Below are 19,024 nucleotides of genomic sequence, written 5' to 3' on the forward strand. Positions count from 1 at the left end.
TTGTTTTTCAATACACAAAGAAGTGCCTCTTTATTCTTATATAACTATTCTATTCTGGATAGTCCAAGTTTATCTGCAGCTACATTTCAACCAATACTAGGTTAACACAGTGAGTTTAGTTAAAATCAGTCTTGATATTGCAACTTCTGGTTACACCAGTCTATAGAGCAATGTATAATACAAGAGGAAAGTGGTGATTAAGCTATTAGTGATATTTAAATTTGCCTTTTTCCATGGAAATTACCATGATCTACTGTGGCTATCAAAAGGTCCATCCTTCAGTTCTCCTTTTTAAAAAAGATCATTCCTAATAGCTATTGTCAAAATTTTTAAATTTCAAATATAATAGATTTTAGCTGGATATAGGTAAGTTTTCATTTTAAAAAATAAAATATACAAAAGTCCCTTCAAGGAAGGACATTTCAAGATGGACTTGAATGCTTAGATACAATATTTAAATATATTTTTTGTGATATCATAAAAGTCACATAGTGACTTTGGATTCTGGAGGTTAACCTATCTTCAATTCTGTTTAAATGCCTTAAGCAAAAAGCCATGACCAAAATGAATTTACAGTAGCCTAAGTAGAGGGCCAGGAGAAACCAGCACAGATTATCAGCGTGATAATTGTGAGATATCTTGATTCAACCAAACTTCTTCCCACTATTGAACTACAGCATGTAAAGTTTTAGTTGAGCTCATATGACAGATTGTATCACACTGAGGTAAATCCTCTAAAACAACCAGAATGGTTTATGATGTTTGCTCAGTATTTCCATTGTTTTAATCCCTAATGTATTTTGCCTTTTTGGCCTTTATTCACTTTCCCCATCATAGTGGTGTCTTGGAGATATATATATATATATAATTTTTTTTTTTGCTCTCCAAATGTTTTTCAGACACATTTTTTTATTTGATACCAACAACTATCCTTCTGAATATCTTCATTTCACAAATAAATAAATAGATATACAATGAATTAGTGGTAAATCCAGACCTAGTGTTTTGTATAATCTCTTTCTCACCCTATCATATTTCCTCTTCACTCCATCACCACATAACAATTTGCTACATCTTCTGTCCCATTCCTAATGCAGTTTCTTTTTATTGCCAATTTGTTTTATATCTGTTTATATAAGAATCTGTTCCTTCTATACATGAGTAATTATGAAAGATCAGAGTAAGTTTACATGTAAAAGTGTAGCCTCAAGTAAGATATTTAGGGATAAAATATAAAAATCACTATCTTTGAAGTAACAGTCAATCTACTATCACTGGCAATTGCTATTTATTTGCCTTTATCCTTTCAGCTTCTTCCAGCCAAGATTAGTCTGACCATAGTGGTTTTGAGGGGAGGCTTACTGGCTCCTTATCCTGGGTTTATCACTTGTCAGCCATGGAAAAGTTACTTAATCTACCCATGCGTCATTTTTCCTATCTGTAAAATAGGTGATGATAACAATAGCATGTACCTCATTGTCTTATTGAAAAAAAAATTATATTAGATAATAAATGGAAAGTGCATAGCATAGTCCCTAGTATGGTGTAAGCACTGAATAACTGTTGGTTATTCTTCCTGTTGCAAAGCTTCCTGAAATATAGTCATATGAGTTTTGAATTTTGTTGTGTAAAAGGTTTTTATTTTGCCAATAATAATTACCAACTCTTAGGTTCATATTAAAGAAATCTCAATATTCACATATCTAGTTTTCTATTTCTCTGCCCACCTGAGGTAAACTTCATAAATCGATATTTATTGAGTAACTTTTATAGACTCTTACAGGCTCCACTCTTGTGGTTCTCAACTGGGGATAACTTTGTACCACCAGGAGATATTTGGCAATATCTGGAGATATTTTGCATCAGCAGCACTGGGAAGTACTACTGGCATCCAGTGGGCTGCGGCCGGGGATGCTACTAAATATCCTAGAATGCACAGGACAGACCCTATAGCAAAGCATTACTCAGCCCCAAATGTCAACAGTGCTTCACTATTGAGAAATCCTGCTCTATTGAAAAGAGGGGAAGCAGAAGACACGATCAATGCCAACAGATTAGTTAGAAAATGCCTATCAGGTAATACAAATGTGTTCATAATGATATCTGTTAACGTGGAGACAGGTATCACTTCATCTTCAGAACTGATTGGATTCATGAGAAGGTGTGCAAATATGGACACAACTGCATGTTTAAATAAGTCACAGTGGCCTTGAAAAATGTGCCTTAAAGTCCTCTCGTTTACAAGGAATCTTCACCTTGGCTGTTCACAAAAAAATCTTAATACAAAAATTAGGTATTATATACCAAAAGACTCTTTCCAACCACTTGCCATATTATTTATTGAAGCTACTTGTTGAGGGGCTACAAATTATCTTTTTAAAGTGAAGACTACATAGTAGGAATGCTAGTTTAAGTAACACAAGTTGACATATGGCATTTTGAATGGATATAATCAAATGGTATTTATTGACTGGTAAATTATCTTTTTTATGTATATTAAAGTATTTCGGGGCTTCCCTGGTGGCGCAGTAGTTGAGAGTCCGCCTGCCGATGCAGGGGATGCGGGTTCGTGCCCCGGTCTGGGAAGATCCCACATGCTGCAGAGCGGCTGGGCCCGTGAGCCATGGCCGCTGAGCCTGGGCGTCCCGAGCCTGTGCTCCACAACGGGAGAGGCCACAACAGTGAGAGGCCCGCGTACTACAAAAAAAAAAAAAAAAAAAAAAATTTCATTTTCAGAGTCAGTTGAATTAACTGATGTTTGTTTGGAGGTGATAGACATCACTGGCATCTGCCTTTGGTTAAGCAATTATTTGTTCTTATTGTTTCTTGCTCAAGATAAAATCATTCTCTTTTTTTACCTGCTGAACACTTTCATTTGGCGATCTTAAACCTATGCACCAAAACGACACTTTGTATTGGACTTCTGTGATAAATTTTTGGTAGAGATAGTTGTGTGTGTGAACATGTGTGTGTGTGTGTGGTGTTTGTGTATGTGTTTATTTAGGTTTCCACTTAAAAGTTCAGTGCCAAAGCTACCGTACTTATACATTTTCTAAATGTGCTTTAAGCAATAAGTTGTACAACATTTTTAGAACATGTGTTAAGCTATTTCTCTAAGAATGAAGCTCTTAACAAAACATAAGCACTCTGCATGAGATCTTAGCAGCAAAGTGCTTAAAAGATAAAGTAAGAATTGGTACCATGGGAAGAACACCAGCTGTAGAACGCACAGGTCCATTATGAGAAGTATGGTAGTGGGTAGGGAGAAAATGATTTAATCAGGAGTAAAACCAATTTTATTATAAGGGCACGCAGGGGGTGTGGCACCATAGTGAGAGGGACATTTCAAAATATCTGACAGATTTCAACAACGTGAAAACCCCGTTCTTTAAAGTGACAGTAAACCCCATCAGGTCTCCCTTTTTGATGCTATTGTTAACAGTTGACTGTTTAAAGCTGGCCTGCTAAGATGCTGTCGTCCTATTTCAATAGTGTGTAGCCAAATAAAAGACTAATTGTTGAAATACAATCAATCAAAAATGATTGCAGGGCAGAAAGAAGGTCTCCTCTGCTGATTTTGTTGTGGATCAAATTATTGTGTTATGACTGAGGTAGGAATGAAGGCTGAAAGGGGAGAAGAAAATAGCCCGTCTGAAATAAACAGATTCACCTTCATTCCTTCTCTTTGCAAACAGCCAGTTGAGCAGGAACGTAACTTACTAGCCCTGGGAGTAATAGTCCATTTAGAAAAAAAGATCTGATAAAGATTTTGGCTAATATTTTTAAAGGGACATGAACACTATTAGCAGAACAGCCCATGCAGATATTCCCTATAGTGACAATTCTCAGCTTTTCTTACATTTTTGGTGTAAATGCTCCTCTGCATTCATAAAACTGACACAAGCAAACATCTGAATATGAGCTTCAGACATCGGTAAGGGAACACAATTCTAGTTGACCAAATACCTATTAAGTTCTTGCCAGGATACTCTGCTTTCCCATTAACCCCCAGGTTGTCCAAAATGATTAGCTTTAGTTTTCATTAAGCCCAGAATCCAAAATCTTTTCTGCGTTGTACGTTCAGAAAGACAAATGCTGTAGATCAGCAGCAATGCTTTTATGCCTGCTTCCTTTTCGTTGTATGTAAAGATGTCACTTTCAGACCCTATTACATCCACTGTTTGGGTAAGAATGATTCCAGACTTTCATACTGAAGACGAAAAGGAAGGAAATAATTGCCCAGTGTCTCTTTATTTCTTCTAAGAACTTTATTGTGGCCTTTATTTTCTTTAATATTTAAATGTCTCAACTCACTCAAGCTTCCCAAGCAAACATTTCCATTATTTCTAAGAGGAGTTGGTAAGCACTTGTGGTTTGTCTTTAGTGTGTTATCCTTTTTGACAGCTTTGCATAGCCTATGTAGGCCAACAGGGGTCTGTCTAATATTGAAGCTGGGCACATTTTCCTTGCTGAGATGAAAACTAAAAAAAGATATTTTTGAAGCAGTAAGAAGGAATTAATATCCTTTCTCACTCACTGTTCTATTCCTTGCTGACTTTATATTCAGTGAAAAAAGGAAAAAAGTGTTACCCATTATTCCCTTGTACATAGCAAGGCTAACACATGTAAAGCAATAACTCATTTTCTATTGCCATGTTTAGCATATGTCTCCTGTTGGCTCAGCAAGGCCTTTAGGCCGGTCCCTTGGGCCGGCCATCATTGGCAACTCTTAGCCCCTCGGCCTCAAAACCAAATAGCTTTGAATCATGTTGAGCTGTGATGCTAATTTTCATACTGATGCATTATGGGAATAAATGTATCTGACATAATGTGTCAATGGCACTGTCTCTTTGTGTGTCTTGTTTTTTGTTAGCTGCACTCCTACAGATGGTATTCCATTGAAAATGTTCCCGTCCTACGGAAAAAAGAAAAAAAAAAAAAAACATGCACAGCACCAAACCTCTAGGTGCAGAAGGCTGTTAACGGTTGCTGATGATAGTAGGCAAACATTAACATAATAATTAGTGTCTTGTAATTGTTTCATTAAAACCAGTTGTTCCATTTCTCCTCGTGTTTTCCCAGAAGAGGAGCTGAATTTGGACGACAGCCAGTGGGAGGACATCCACGTTGTCACCGGAGCACTGAAGATGTTTTTCCGGGAGCTGCCAGAGCCACTCTTCCCTTACAGCTTCTTTGAGCGGTTTGTGGAGGCGATCAGTAAGTACCTTACAGACAGGAGCGGTTGGTGCAATAACCTGGCGGTGTAGAATTACTATTAAGTAAATAATAAGAATGGCGATAATAGCAATCATGGAGATGATAATATCCCCAATGCTCCGCAGCTTTCATTTTAGTTTTGGTGTTTTTGATAGCTTATTCTTATTTCTGCAATATTATCTAAGTATTTTTAAAAATTAAGAGAAAAAAAGAAGAAGGCATCCTGTTTAGGGTGGCCAATTTTCAACTAAGCGTCCTCAAATAAAAATAGCTTCTCATGCAATCTGCTTTACAGGGGTCACCTTCCGCCTCCCTAGCCCCTACCTTTGTACTTTCAGAATCACAATGAGTTTAACTGAGTTCAAGGGGATTTTGAAAAAGAACTGAAGTGAATTAAATATTACATTTCATTAAAGAGGTGTTAAATCATCAGCTGAGGCATCACCTTCTCAAGGCTCGCTCACCCTACACCCACCAACACTAGTAAAGAGTTGGCTACAATTTGCTTACAAACAGTGTGAATATTAAATTAAGTAATGGAAAGTTTCTTCTGTTAAACTGGTAGCTTTATGGGAGGTTGAGTTGTATCACTTACTAGCCAATAGTCATTGTATAGTCCCTGAAACTTCCTTTCTATTATTTTCTCATTCATAACACACGCACACGCGTGCACGTGCGCACACACACACGTAAAAACGAATGAATGAATGAATGAAAATCTTTCCAAATGCAAGGAAAGTTCTGCTATTGATTCTCGGAGCAGCAACGATTAGTACATCTCTAAATTTAACATCTTAGGGTGTACTTACTGTGATTGTGACAGCTTGGAAAAAGTTTCCTGGCAAGCAAGCTGATTCAAGGAGGAAAAAGAAAGAAGAAAGAAAGGTAAAATTAAAAAGCTTGGAAGGCTGGCAGGAGCTTAATTAAAGTCCAAATGAGAATAATCTCCAAGAAAAAAAAAATATCTACTTAGGAGGTCTGATCTTGGATGGCTGTGTGTACAGTGTTCCCATTAGGGGGAGTGGGGATATGAGGAGCCTGTTGGAAACAGCCCCTCAATATGCCCTTTCATTCTGTTTTTCATTTCACAAAAGTCTTCACGCTTGTTTAAAGCTCTGGCAAAATGATATCAAGAGGAATAAAGCAGAACTTATTCTCCCAAGGTCTTTCTCTTGCTGCCTGCTCACAATTTCAGATGTTGTTGTTGTTGAATAGAGTAGCAGCGCTTTAAATATGGGTTTTGAAGCGAGGCTGGAGCTCATATCCCCTGTCAGAGATTTTACTTCATGAACCCTCTCTGCTTCTCAAGAAGAACAGTATTTTATAGTTCCCAGGCTCTCTTAACTTCTTTTTAAAAGGAGGAATAAAGAAAAAATAAACAAGCGTGAATTTCCATAACAGCTTATTCTGATATTCCATCTTGGAACACTCAAGCATGGGAGATCACTCATAATGCAAAGACAGTGTTCTGGTAAGACATTGGGGGCTTTTGCATTTGGGTACATATTTCTGATTATGTATATTTAAAGAAGTCATACACATTTCACATCGTGGTCGCCATACTTTTGAGCGAGAATTGTCTCGTTTGGAAATATACTTGTGCGTGTGCTGACTTGAGGGCTATGATGTAGGATACCCATCGTTTAAGCTTCCTTTAGTTAACCTGATTCTGAAGATATTAGGCAAGCCATTCCCTTAGTCTAAGAGATGTGGGAAGCAAGCCCTCAAACCCATGTGAGGTTGTGTCCTTTGAATTTCCATGAAGAGGAGGACCATCTCTGGACTTTCCTAGACTTGACTCCAAACTGGACAGAATTTCAGAATTACTGGCATGGTCAGAACTTAACAAAGCAGAATTGAGGTAGGCAGCATGCTATTGTGACTGATGGCTATTGAGAGGATTTTTTCCAACACCTATCAAATAGGCTATGGAGAAAATGAATGAGATAGTGCTTTAGAAAGTCCTTTAAAGATGTAAGATACTGAACAAATGCTAACAGTGTTTCTCCAGATGAGCTGTGTTTGAGAAAGTAATCTAGAAGCAAAGAGACGGGAGTTTTTCCTTCATTGCTCAAGGCAAGGAGAATCACTCTCAGCAAGCTTGCCTTACCTAGCTCATGTAGTACTTAGTATTTTTAATATGTCAAATGGAGGGACTAACCAAGAGGCTAATATGGCTGAGAAATATGATCTTGGAAAGGGACATATGTTTGCTAATCCATGCATTTTTGACATAACCTTGACATTAGTTCTTGAATTCTTAACTCAGCTTGAGGTTGTAGCTCATGTTTAAATATCCTTAAGCAATGGCAGAATGGCCACATAGTTCCTTGGAAATGGCAAAGCCACCCCAGAGGAGGCACTTTTACTCCACGGTGCACTAACTGAGTAAAAAAGTTTTTCCAAAATATAAGGACATCCATATCCAGTCCCAGAGAAGTGCTGGGCTTTATCATAGCTCTCGTTGCCTCTTACAAAATCTATACCATGAGAAGCTCAACAGACCTACCCATGAATTCTTTGCTTTTTATGAAGAGGAACCAGCCAGGTGAGGTCTGTCTGCAGGGGAGATGTCCATGTAGGCTGGCTCTAGGCTTCTTTGACCGTCTTCATCCATCACTTCTTTGCTCTGTATCTGTGGAAGGTTGACCCTAGCCAGCTATATCGCAGAGGTGCTCTTGAGGGCTGGCTTCCTGCTGCTACAGTCAGTGGAAGTCTCTGGGGATAGATGGCTAGAGGGAGGGGGAAGGAAAAGACCAGCCAGCTTTTTAGTTTATCCTCCACCCCCTCTCCCTTGCCCACCCATCTGCCTCAGATAAGCTTCTCTACCTGATGATCCATGTCCTCCATGTCTTCAGCCCATTCTGGTTCCATCTTCCATCTGGTGATGTGGACCCTCCTCCCTTTGTCCCTCCAGCCTGGTAGTGGCCTCCTGCAGTGGCTGGTTTCTTGGTGACTTCAGGCTTCCTTATTTGGCTCTCAGCTTCTTCATCACATGGGTAACGAGTTCCCTGCATCAAAATGATTCCCTCTGTTGATGTAAATGCTTGAAGTGATGTCTGGTCTCTGGTTAGCCACTAGCAAAACTCCATGCCAGTCACTGTCATGGTTCATGTAGCTATAATGTTATTTTCCTTCACTGTCTCACTACCCCCAAGCCCAGTTTGTGAAGGCTTAAGATTTCTATTTGGCCCCAAATTGAGAGATCTTCTGTTACCCTTTCACGACAGAGTGAAAAGGTGAATAGACCAAAAGCAATTTTACATCCAACTGGAATGCTTTGCTTCTGAAGAAGAAATGTTTTTTTCATGTACAAGCAATTAATGATCATTTGTGCTATTTGAAATACTGTTAATTTTTATTATATGTTTGAAAGTCATCATTACATATTCCAAGAAGAGGGAACAGAAGGCATTTACTTTTTAAAGTAGTTTCTTTTTGGAACAAAAACAAGCATTAATATGATAAGAACCAACAATTGTCATAGTGATTCCCTGTCTGATAACACCCATTGGGGTAACAAAAACACTAGCGATTGTTTTATGTTTCAGAATCCAAGTACTGCAGCTATTGATCTGAAATTCTATACTTGAGGTCAGTGCAACTGGGTCACCTGCAGGTTATTTCATGGGGATTTTACCCACTGACGGCAAGGACTTAATTCCCTGGAAATGACTTGTGCTGAAGGCATTATTAATACTGTAAATGTGAACTCAGTACAAAAACACGGCTTTAGAGTTTTATGATAGGTGATGCAATCTTGTGGCTAAAAGCCTGCAGGGGGTCTGGACATTTCCAGTACATCTAAATCCTACGAAATGTACTAAGTTTACCTCTATTCCCTTCTCTTTTGTTCTGGTACCTCTACAGATCCAAAGAAAAGAGACAACAAACAGTGTCTTTTCTATTTTACTATCTGCATTTTTCCAAAATTCCTGGGAAAGGGAAAGAGAGGAGGAAAACTTGTTGACACTTTTTATAATTATCTAATTTATTTCTGAAAATAACACAGGAGACACAGAAGAAATGGAAAAATCATGTGGAAAGTAATTTCTAGCTCATAAAGTTACTATGAGAATAATACAACATAACATTTTCTTTATATTAGTTGCTCAATAAATGATTTGAAAGAAATTCATTTTTCAGAGGAATAAAGTAAGTCACAAAATATTTCCCAGGTTCATATGGCTCAGAAGATTAGGTTTAGCATTAAGCTGCAGACTCTAAAACATAAATACTTTCCATCATCCTACATTGCATTTCTGGGACTGTTTATCTAAAAGAAATCTTGCTGGAAGAATAACTAACTAGCTGTTGCCAAATATCTGTCTGTTACATCATCCTATATAAAACCTATGTATCCCATATCATTCTATATAAGATCGTGTCATTTCTGTTTTTTTAACCAAGGTTAGAATTAAATGATCAGAAATTTTAGTATTGGAGTTCCAGGTTAGAAATAAGTTAAAACTTTCCAAGAGTGAGTTATGTTTCAATATTTACTATTAGATATTAAAGGCATCAGTGCTTTAAGTATTGCTCTCTTTGAGCACATTTTAACCCTCCACTGTTTTTTTTTTTTTTTCTTTTTGCGGCGGTACGCGGGCCTCTCACTGTTGTGGCCTCTCCCATTGCGGAGCACAGGCTCCGGACGCGCAGGCTCAGCGGCCATGGCTCACTGGCCCAGCCGCTCCGCGGCATGTGGGATCTTCCCGGACCGGGGCACGAACCCGTGTCCCCCGCATCGCTAGGCGGACTCTCAACCACTGCGTCACCAGGGAAGCCCTGTATTATTTTTATAACCAATTGTTCACTCATCCCCTTTTGAAATTCGTTTAGATATATACAATGTTACTTTCCTATTTCATATGAGTACCTGTTTCAAGCTGAAGTGTTATTAATGTTCCTTTTTACAGTTCTTCACTTTTATCAAATTACAAAATGCACCAAACCAGATTCTACAGAGGAGTTTATGATGGAAAGTGATGGATTGGGCCCTATCACTTCACATCCCCAGGCCTATTCATGAGAGGAAACCTCCTTCAACTGTTTCAGTTTTCATCTCTTGTAGTAGTTACTTTCATAACTCTGGATAATATCTCTACTTCTTGACTTACCTACTATAGATAATACCTAATATGAAATATTAATTTATTCTACTTCACCTCCTCCAGCATTTGATAGTCATATTATATGTGAATGTTGAATAATACACATAAACCTCTGTTTCTTGTTTCATTCAGCATTTTACAGTAACTCCTAACTTTCCTTTGTAAGGTAAGTATATTTTCCTTTCTATCCTTTCCTTTACCTCTCTTCCTTTCTTTCACAATCACTGGTTATTAACTCCTTTAAATTTTAATAGTTTGACCAATTAGAAAACTAATAAGCAGCGTTGATATTTGCATTGCTATGAGTTTGTAAGTCTTGTTCATTACCTGTCCAAGAGGTTTCACAAAGATTCCTTCTTTAGGATTCACTGTCACAATCTCTTACACTTGTCAAAGAGTATTCCTCACCAGGTCCAACAGAATCTATTTTATTACACTCCAAAAATTGCTTAAACTCTTGGCCACGTTTGGTTCCCTTTATAGTTGGATCGTGCTTTTCTTGTGCAGATTTTTAATTTATTTTATTCCTGGCGTCTGTAATTGCTTTTCTTTTTCTTTGCTTTTTTTCTTTTATAATGTCCTTACTCTTTTCTGACACTATTGCAGAGTCCCGATTTACCCGGATGGCTTCTTTCTAGAGGCTTCTGCCATTCTAATTCATATTGGAGTGGTGCTTCCAGGGCTGCTTCAGGGTGTTCAGATTTCGTTGTGTTTTCTGAATTAGAGGCACTGTTTCCTATAGGACATGTGTATTAGTTTCCTATTGCTGCCGTAAAAATTACCTTGAATTCAGTGGCCTAAAATAACAGTGATTTATTACCACATAGTTCTATAGGACAGAAGTCCGAAGCTTAGTCTCACTGAGCTAAAATCAGAGTGCTGGAAGGATTGTATTCTGGAGGCTCTGCAGGAGAATCCACTTCCTTGCTTTTTCTAGCTTCTAGGGGTTTGCCTGCATGCCTTAGCCAGTGGTCCCCTTCCACCTCCTTCACAGGCAACAGTCACATGACATCACATCACTCTGACCTCTTCTGTAGTCAGTCTCCCTCTGACTTCCTCCTCAGTCCATTTTCCACTTTTGAGGACCTTTGTGATTACATTGGGCACCCCCTGGGTCATCCAGGATACTACCCCATCTCAAGGTCCTTAATTTAATCATATCTACAAAATCTCTTCTGCCATGTAAAGTAACGTATTCACAGGCTCTAGGAAGTAAAGTATGGACGTCTTTATGGAGCCATTTTTTTTTTTTGCCTACACCTTCTCTACACCCGTGTCACAAATGCACTTCACCATCAGTTTTCATCTGCCTGTCTCAAATCTAAAGAATCATCAGAGTTGAGATAACAGTGAAACCATAGGTTGATTAGTAGATGAGTGGGAAATAAAGAGAAATGACCTCGTGAATTTCCTTACAAGATGTTTTATCTATTATTTGTGCAGGATAGGCTTAGAGATTTGTCTCAAGCCTGGGCCAAAGCTCATTTATTCAAGGATTATCTGATAATTTCACTTTGGTCACCTTCACCTCAGCTCTGTGCTGCTCTTACTAGAGCATGATTTGGGGTTTGTTGATTTGTTGTATTCTAAATTTCCAAAGTTGCCTTTTGTGTATAAAAATAATTACTTTTCCTCCCACCCCTGAGCAGGGCCCTATCATGGGAATGCAATCAATGCTAACTCCAAGATCAAAACAACCTCATGGGTGCAATAGCAGTCCCCTTATGCTCGTTTTCAGTTACTCTTAAGTAATATTATATATATAATGTTTATTATGCATCATATTTGTTATATATTGTGTTTATTTAATATATATATATGTATTTATTTATATAACACTTGGAGATTAGGCAAGCCAGCAACAAACTGAGACAGTAAAGGTGCTTCATACAAGTCTTCAATTTATAGTTTGTAGTCACACACTCATTTGAAGACAATATTTATGACTACTTTTGCTACACATTGATCAGTTAAGCAGTAAAACAAATTGTGAGAAATGGTATCCATAAGGTTGACTAAGCATCTTTAAAATCAAGGCACCAAAGGTAGAGCATACCCCATGCCTAGTCCTTAAATATAATTCATCCTACTATACATCTGTCAGTCACACCATCCTCATATAAAAATGATCTAAATTAAAGACATTGCCCTATGTCAGAAAGTATCTATTGCATGTCTTAATGGTTTTTTTCCTATGGCCATCATGCCATTTTACCTTTAAAGTATACTTTCACTAAGTAATTGGGGAAAAAAAACTAGTGAAGTATATTTGCAAATATTTGCTTTACTCTTGACTTTATCTTGCCCTTTGGTCAAACTATTTCTGATGCATCATCAACTCCATGATGACACTCTTTGGGAGAAAAGAAACAGAGCTTGCAAGGCACTTGACTACAAATAGTTGCTAAACATGAAAGCATGATAGTGACAAATTACCTTAAGACCAGAGAAAGGAAAAAGCAGGGTTTAAAGGGTCACCACAGAGAAACCAGAGATATAAAAATAATGTAGTATAAAAATATTCTCTACAGCACCATTTCAAGGAAATTTGAAATTAAAATAAAGGTAGATTTTACAAATACTCCCCTTTTACTACAGTTTCCACTGCAAGCTCAGAGACTTGGCGGGGTTTTTGTTGTGGTTGATTTTTAATCAGTGCGTGTGTGTATGTGTGTGTGTGTGTGTGTGTTTTAGCAAACTAGAAATTTTACGGCTGATGCCTAGCTTGTCTCTTAACTCATTCTAATTATATTCATAATTAAATTGTAAAAAAAAATAGTTGACTAGAGCCAAATGGCTTGCACAGGTGTCTTTTTGTAGGAATGGTTTAGTGCTAGATAATAAACAACTGGACCTCCATCTACTTAATTTGGCTTAATGAAAAGTCCTTTATAAGTAAAACTAGAAGGTGATTCAGAACTAAAATTGGACATTGACGCTGAAATTAACTGAGTGGTAAGACATCAGCTCCATTAGAAAATATAGTGCTTGTCTTTTTGCTTTTCCTTAAAACTTTCTTGCACTTCTTTCTTCCATATCCTTAGGAGGTTACTTTTCAAAGCAATAAACTTTTCAAGCTGAGCGATCAGCTAGTCAGCCTTCATGAGTCAGCTTCCTGAGCATCCCTGCTCCCACTGAAGAGAGATGCTTTTAAAAAATATATAGCAAAATGAAGAATTTCTCCTCAGTACCTCAGTGGAAAACAGCTATCATGACCCTCTCCTCTAATGTAGATTTAGGTCACTGGTTTTCATCGGCTGTTATCAGGGTCACAGCATCAATAGATTCTAATGAAAATGAGGGATTGTGGCCTTTGAGATGCCAGTCTCATTTCACATTCTCAGGTTAACACCAGTACTGCTTTGTGATCACCACAAGGAGAACTTCCAAAAAGTTTTCTGCTGACCCACTCCCAACTCTGACTCTGGCCACATTTCTGGGAGAATGACCTCTCCTACTTCCCCAGTAGGTTTCTTTTCTCTCACCCAGTCCAGGGTGGTTCTAATGATAAAGATAAGCTAATGATGCAACTGGCTTGCCGTTTTCTTTTGAGGAAAAGCCAAATTCTTTGTGAGGTCTTCAAAGCCCTTCATGTTTGCTTACCCAAAAGCTCTCTTGCCTGGACCATGTCCTTCAAGCCCGCTGATCTCCTGGCCTTTCCTTGAATACCCCAGGTATATGGAGGGTCTTTGTCTGCTCAACCCCTCTGCTACAGGCATGGGGACATGTTGCCACTTACCTGTTCACTTTTCAGTGAGGCCTACCTCATCAGAGAAGCTAACATTTCTACCTGCGGGGCACACCACCACCTCCATTCAAATTCTGAGTCCACTATTTACTACCTTTAAGACCTTGAGCAAGTCCTCAACCTCTCTTCACCTCAATTTCTACATCTAGAAAAAGGATGTAAAAGTAGTATCTTCCCCATGGGGACTGCAGGGAGTTTAATGAAATGCTAATTATGACAAGGCGCTTATTTACGGGTTTCTGGCACTTGACATTCAGTGAACGTTAGCTAGTAGTATCAAATCAGTGTACAATCAGCCTATCCTTCAGGCCACACTCTCAAATGACCTTCCTGTCCATTCCCACAATCTTTCCACTCCTCCAATAACGTGTCTCAAGAGACACATATGACCATCTTTATTCTGCTTTAATATTTGTTTCCAGAATTCCAGACAGCACCAAATATGTTTAAGATAATAATCCAAGATATTCTCTTGCTTTGAGATCCAGCAACTCCCACTTTTCTTTATCTCATGACAACTCTCCTTTGTTCTGTCAGCAGTTCCCAGGCCCAACTCCACCTGATTATTCCAAAGCCTGTCACTTCATTATAGAACATACATCTTAATCATAACTCAGAGGCTAACCATCTTCTCCAACCTGATGCTGCCTTACTTCTACTGGATATTAGTAAATGTGACATTGGAATGTGACACCAGAAAAGACAACTTCCAAGTAATGCCTTCTCCCAATTGGAAAATTAGCTTCCTTGCTGATGGTGTTCCTGTGTTTTCATCTTGTGAGGGTTATAGGCTCATTGGCAGGAGAGGAGTTTAGGGTGTAGAAGGGGGAGGCTAGACACCAGCCTGTGCACATATTCGTAACACTGTAGATCTTTCTCACAGAAAAAAAACATTCAAAGAGTTGTCAACTAAACCATATTCTACAAGAAGTCATTCCTCCTCATACACATGCATAGACACGGGGACACACACACACACTCACACACACTCATTCTCCAAAGCGGAAACGTTTCATTTTTTTTTTCTTTTCAGTTCTCATAACTTATGACATTCTAGCTTTAAAAGGTAGGCTTATTGGGCTTCCCTGGTGGCGCAGTGGTTGAGAATCCGCCTGCCAATGCAGGGGACACGGGTTCGTACCCAGGTCCGGGAAGATCCCACATGCCGCGGAGCGGCTGGGCCCGTGAGCCATGGCCGCTGAGCCTGCGCGTCCGGAGCCTGTGCTCCGCAACGGGAGAGGCCACAGCAGTGAGAGGCCCGCGTACCGCAAAAAAAAAAAAAAAAAAAAAAAAAAAAAAAAAAAAAAAAAAAAAAAAAAGGTAGACTTATTTTGGAGAATTCCCTGGCTGTCCAGTGGTTAGGACTCCACGATTTCACTGCCGAGAGCCCGGTTCAATCCCTGGTTGGAGAATTAAGATCCCACAAACCATGTGGTACGGCCAAAAAGAACAAAACTTTTACAATGATCTCAAGAAAACTTTCCTATTAATCTCCCTGAGCTATTTTTGAACCTTGATATGGGGTGAGAACTGATCCCTTACCCTGTTTCCTCTTGCTTGCTCACAGGCAGACACATTCTCTCATCGGCTCAAGCACCTGTCCTTACTCTAATTCTCCACCTCTCAGTTGATACCAGAGTTTTCTTCTAATAGCTTCTAGGGCTATCACGGGCTCCTTGAAATGCAGCATGTCTTCATTGGCTCACTCTTTATTGTTTTGGAGAGTTAAACTTTAGAAGTGATGTCTGCCAGAGTACTATACATCTCCTGGGGGAATTCTGCTCAGGTTGGAACAGCACAATATACTTGCTGAGAATTGCCATGTGGTTTGGAGATTGGAACCTTTCCCTAAGGATTGACTCACACATTTTCTACCTACACTTTGGGAAACAGAAACATGGAAAATGGATACCCTTTTATAGAAAGCAAGTAGCAGTGCTGGTTTTATAAGTAATATGCTTGAAAAATCAAAAGCAAACACATATTTTTTTTAAAAATCCATGCACGATAGAAAAAAGTTGCACTGGATAATTATGAGTTTCCTCCTTTCATTGACTTACTTATAGTTTTCTATTTAAATGTGCAGTCCCTTTTATTTCATGCAACACCTTCACTTTTCAGAAAATTGAAACTCTAAAAGGGTAAATGTCTAAGGCCCTGAGTCCATGATTACTGTCTAACCAATCAGCTCTTGGCCCCTTTCTCTTTTACTTCTCACTTGGAGCTTCCAACAGGTGAAAGATTGACTCTTTCAGATCTCAAGTCCATTCGTCTGCCAAGTAACGGATGGGTAGACCCAGTTATTGCCATCTGTCATGCTAGTTTGCAGGCTAATACTGTCCTTCCATTACATGAAATCAATGATCTTTTGAGCTTCTCCTCCAGGTCCCTAACTCTAAGCACCATGGTAAGATTTTTCTTTGACACCTTTTGCATATTATTCTCTGAATATCTAATTGGCACCTAAGAAGGAACTATTACCTCATTGAAATATTTTTTTGAAATTTCTACTCCTTTGTGCTTTGTTATGAAAATGTTTTAGGAAGAAATCATCCTGAGCAATATTAGACACAGAAATACCTCTGAAGCCCCTATCTATGATGCTAGGATCTGTAATGCTCAGGGCTTCTGAGAGCTGGACCCCTAAATGAATATGTCTTAGCCAAGCAGAAGACCCAGAGTTCCCCACAAAGGGGAAAGACAGACCAACTAGAACATAACTAGAAGAATCACATTGGTCAATGTCAGAATCCAAACAGCATCTTTCTCTAACAGTTCCTTAATATTTGAAAAGACCTAAAACATAAGCTCCAACCTGTGTTTAGTATTCTCCTTTCTTTCTCTGTTCTTGCAATAATTCTCAAGAATTAAGATCACACTCTTCCAAGTGTGCCCCTCTAAAGTTTGGAAATTATCTTAGTCAACTTGGGCTGCCATAACAAAATACCATAGACTGAGTGACTTAAACAACAGAAATGTATTTCTCACAGTTCTGAATGCTGGAAGTCTGAGATCAGCGGGCCAGTATGATTGGGTTCCAGTAAAGCTCACTCCCTGGTTTGCGGATGGCCACCTTCTCACTGTACCCTTATGTGGTGGAGAGAGAGCAAGTTTGGTCTCTTCCTCTTCTTAGAATGATGCTAATCCCATCATGAGGCCCCACCCTCATGACTTCACCAGCATTTAATTACCTCCCCCAAAGGCCCCACCTTCAAATACGATCACGGTGGAAGTTAGGGTTTCAACGTAAGAATTTGGCTGTGGGGGTGGGGCAGACAAAAACTTTCAGGCAATAACAGAAATCATACTTAAATATTTTAGTTGTACAACTTAACCAGTGTAGGATGAAGTTTCTTCCCTTATTCTGGCAATATCTTTCTATTACTGCCACACACGATTTAATTAGCTCTTTATTAATATTATTTAATTATATTATGGGGGTCTAAAATTGAATTTAAAGTTCTAGGTGTCACTTTTACCCATTTCTCTCTCATATTAATTTTGTGTGCTTTTTAACCTACGTGCAGAAATATGCATGCAACCCATTGTGCTTTTTCCCTCATGATCCCAGGCTGTAAAAACAATAACACTGGCAGTGGAGTTTTGCTTTAAGTTTTAAGTTTTGCATAGTCACAAGACGAATCTCACCTGAGTCATGTAACAGTTGGAACTGGGACCAAAATCCAAGTTTTTAACCATAAATCCTTCAGTCTCATCATTCACTCTTCCTCTCAGCATTATGACATTTGCAAATCTGAACAGTGTGTATTCCATACCCACCTCCAGGTCCTTGAGTGCATTTCAAGACCGTGTAGCATAGACTGGAAGGCCATTTGGAACAATGGGGCAGTCAGAGAGAACAATTTTATAACATTTTGGGAAGAATTTCAAATACTGTGCCATTAAGAAGAATTGTAGAGAGGGGCATTAAAAATTTACAAAGTGTAATTCTTTAGACATTTGGACAGTTTTAAGAATTAATTTGAATTATAAATATTGTAAACTAATAGAGTAATGTTAATATATAAAGAAACCCTAAAACTGGTCATATAATTACAGTTTCAATTTATGGTTTACTTACCATATTTTCACTTGGATAAAGCCAAGTACGATATGTACAGTTTGCCATTTAAATTAGTATTTAAAACACTCCTTTGTGATAGATATTATTATTCCCATTATTTCAATTTAGAAAACTGAGGCTCATGGACATTAAATAGCGTGCCTAAGGCTACCAGCTGGAAAGTTGCAGAACTGAGATTTGAACCCCTATCTGGAAGACTCCAAAGCTGTTGTTCTTAACCAGGGAACTAACAGTCTTGCCTAATTTGGACAAAGTGATAGCAAGAGTCTACTTAGAAATGAGATAATTAGTAGATTTAGATGTAGCTCAGATGAAAACTCTGTTGTCAAGAATTATAATGAAAGGAAACTAAATAGAACATGAATAAATTGCTATGCTCATACACATGGTTTCAAAACCTCATTATTTATTTAAGAAAGGCTTCTGTCCTGGCTATTCAACTTAAAACAAATTCAACAAAATTTTTTATTGCTTTCTGTATCCAAGGCAACATTACAGGTACTCATTCTCATGCCTGGGTCACTGGAAAAACTTTTAAAAATAAAATTAAGCACCAGTGAAATTCAAACACTCCTAGCAGATGGAGAAGAAAATGCTTAAAGTGTAGAAACAAGACACTATGTCCTTATCACATTTTCTAGCAAGTGAATTAAGAAATAACATAAAATTTCTTACAACTTTCATCATATGTGTTATTTAATTGAAAGGTAGAACTACAACAAAGTATTGCTTTACCTCTCATGTCATGTGCTAGAATATATTTTCATGGAGTCTATAAAATAGATTCACTATTTCAGCCCATCACATTCATAACAGAAAAAGCCCAACCAGAGTTAAAATACTGATACTATGTCCACTCACATG

General features: G+C 38.4%; 1 protein-coding gene and 1 long non-coding RNA gene across 3 annotated transcripts in view; one reads left to right on the forward strand and one right to left on the reverse strand.

The window, feature by feature from the left end:
• ARHGAP15 (Rho GTPase activating protein 15) overlaps positions 1–19,024 on the forward strand; it is a 613,208-nt gene that overhangs the window by 480,704 nt on the left and 113,480 nt on the right. For both annotated transcript variants that reach the window (XM_059053493.2, XM_067027507.1), the window contains one exon: positions 5,083–5,217. In XM_059053493.2, the coding sequence (XP_058909476.1) occupies positions 5,083–5,217 (135 nt within the window). The remainder of the gene's footprint in view (positions 1–5,082; positions 5,218–19,024) is intronic.
• Positions 6,030–8,112, reverse strand: LOC136793707 (uncharacterized). Its single transcript, XR_010839323.1, has 3 exons — positions 8,047–8,112; positions 7,727–7,949; positions 6,030–6,067 (listed from the first exon to the last, which is right to left on the reverse strand). It is a non-coding gene; the product is annotated as an uncharacterized lncRNA (long non-coding RNA).

The sequence above is a fragment of the Kogia breviceps genome, chromosome 2, assembly GCF_026419965.1.
Source record: "Kogia breviceps isolate mKogBre1 chromosome 2, mKogBre1 haplotype 1, whole genome shotgun sequence".
Taxonomy (NCBI): domain Eukaryota; kingdom Metazoa; phylum Chordata; class Mammalia; order Artiodactyla; family Physeteridae; genus Kogia; species Kogia breviceps.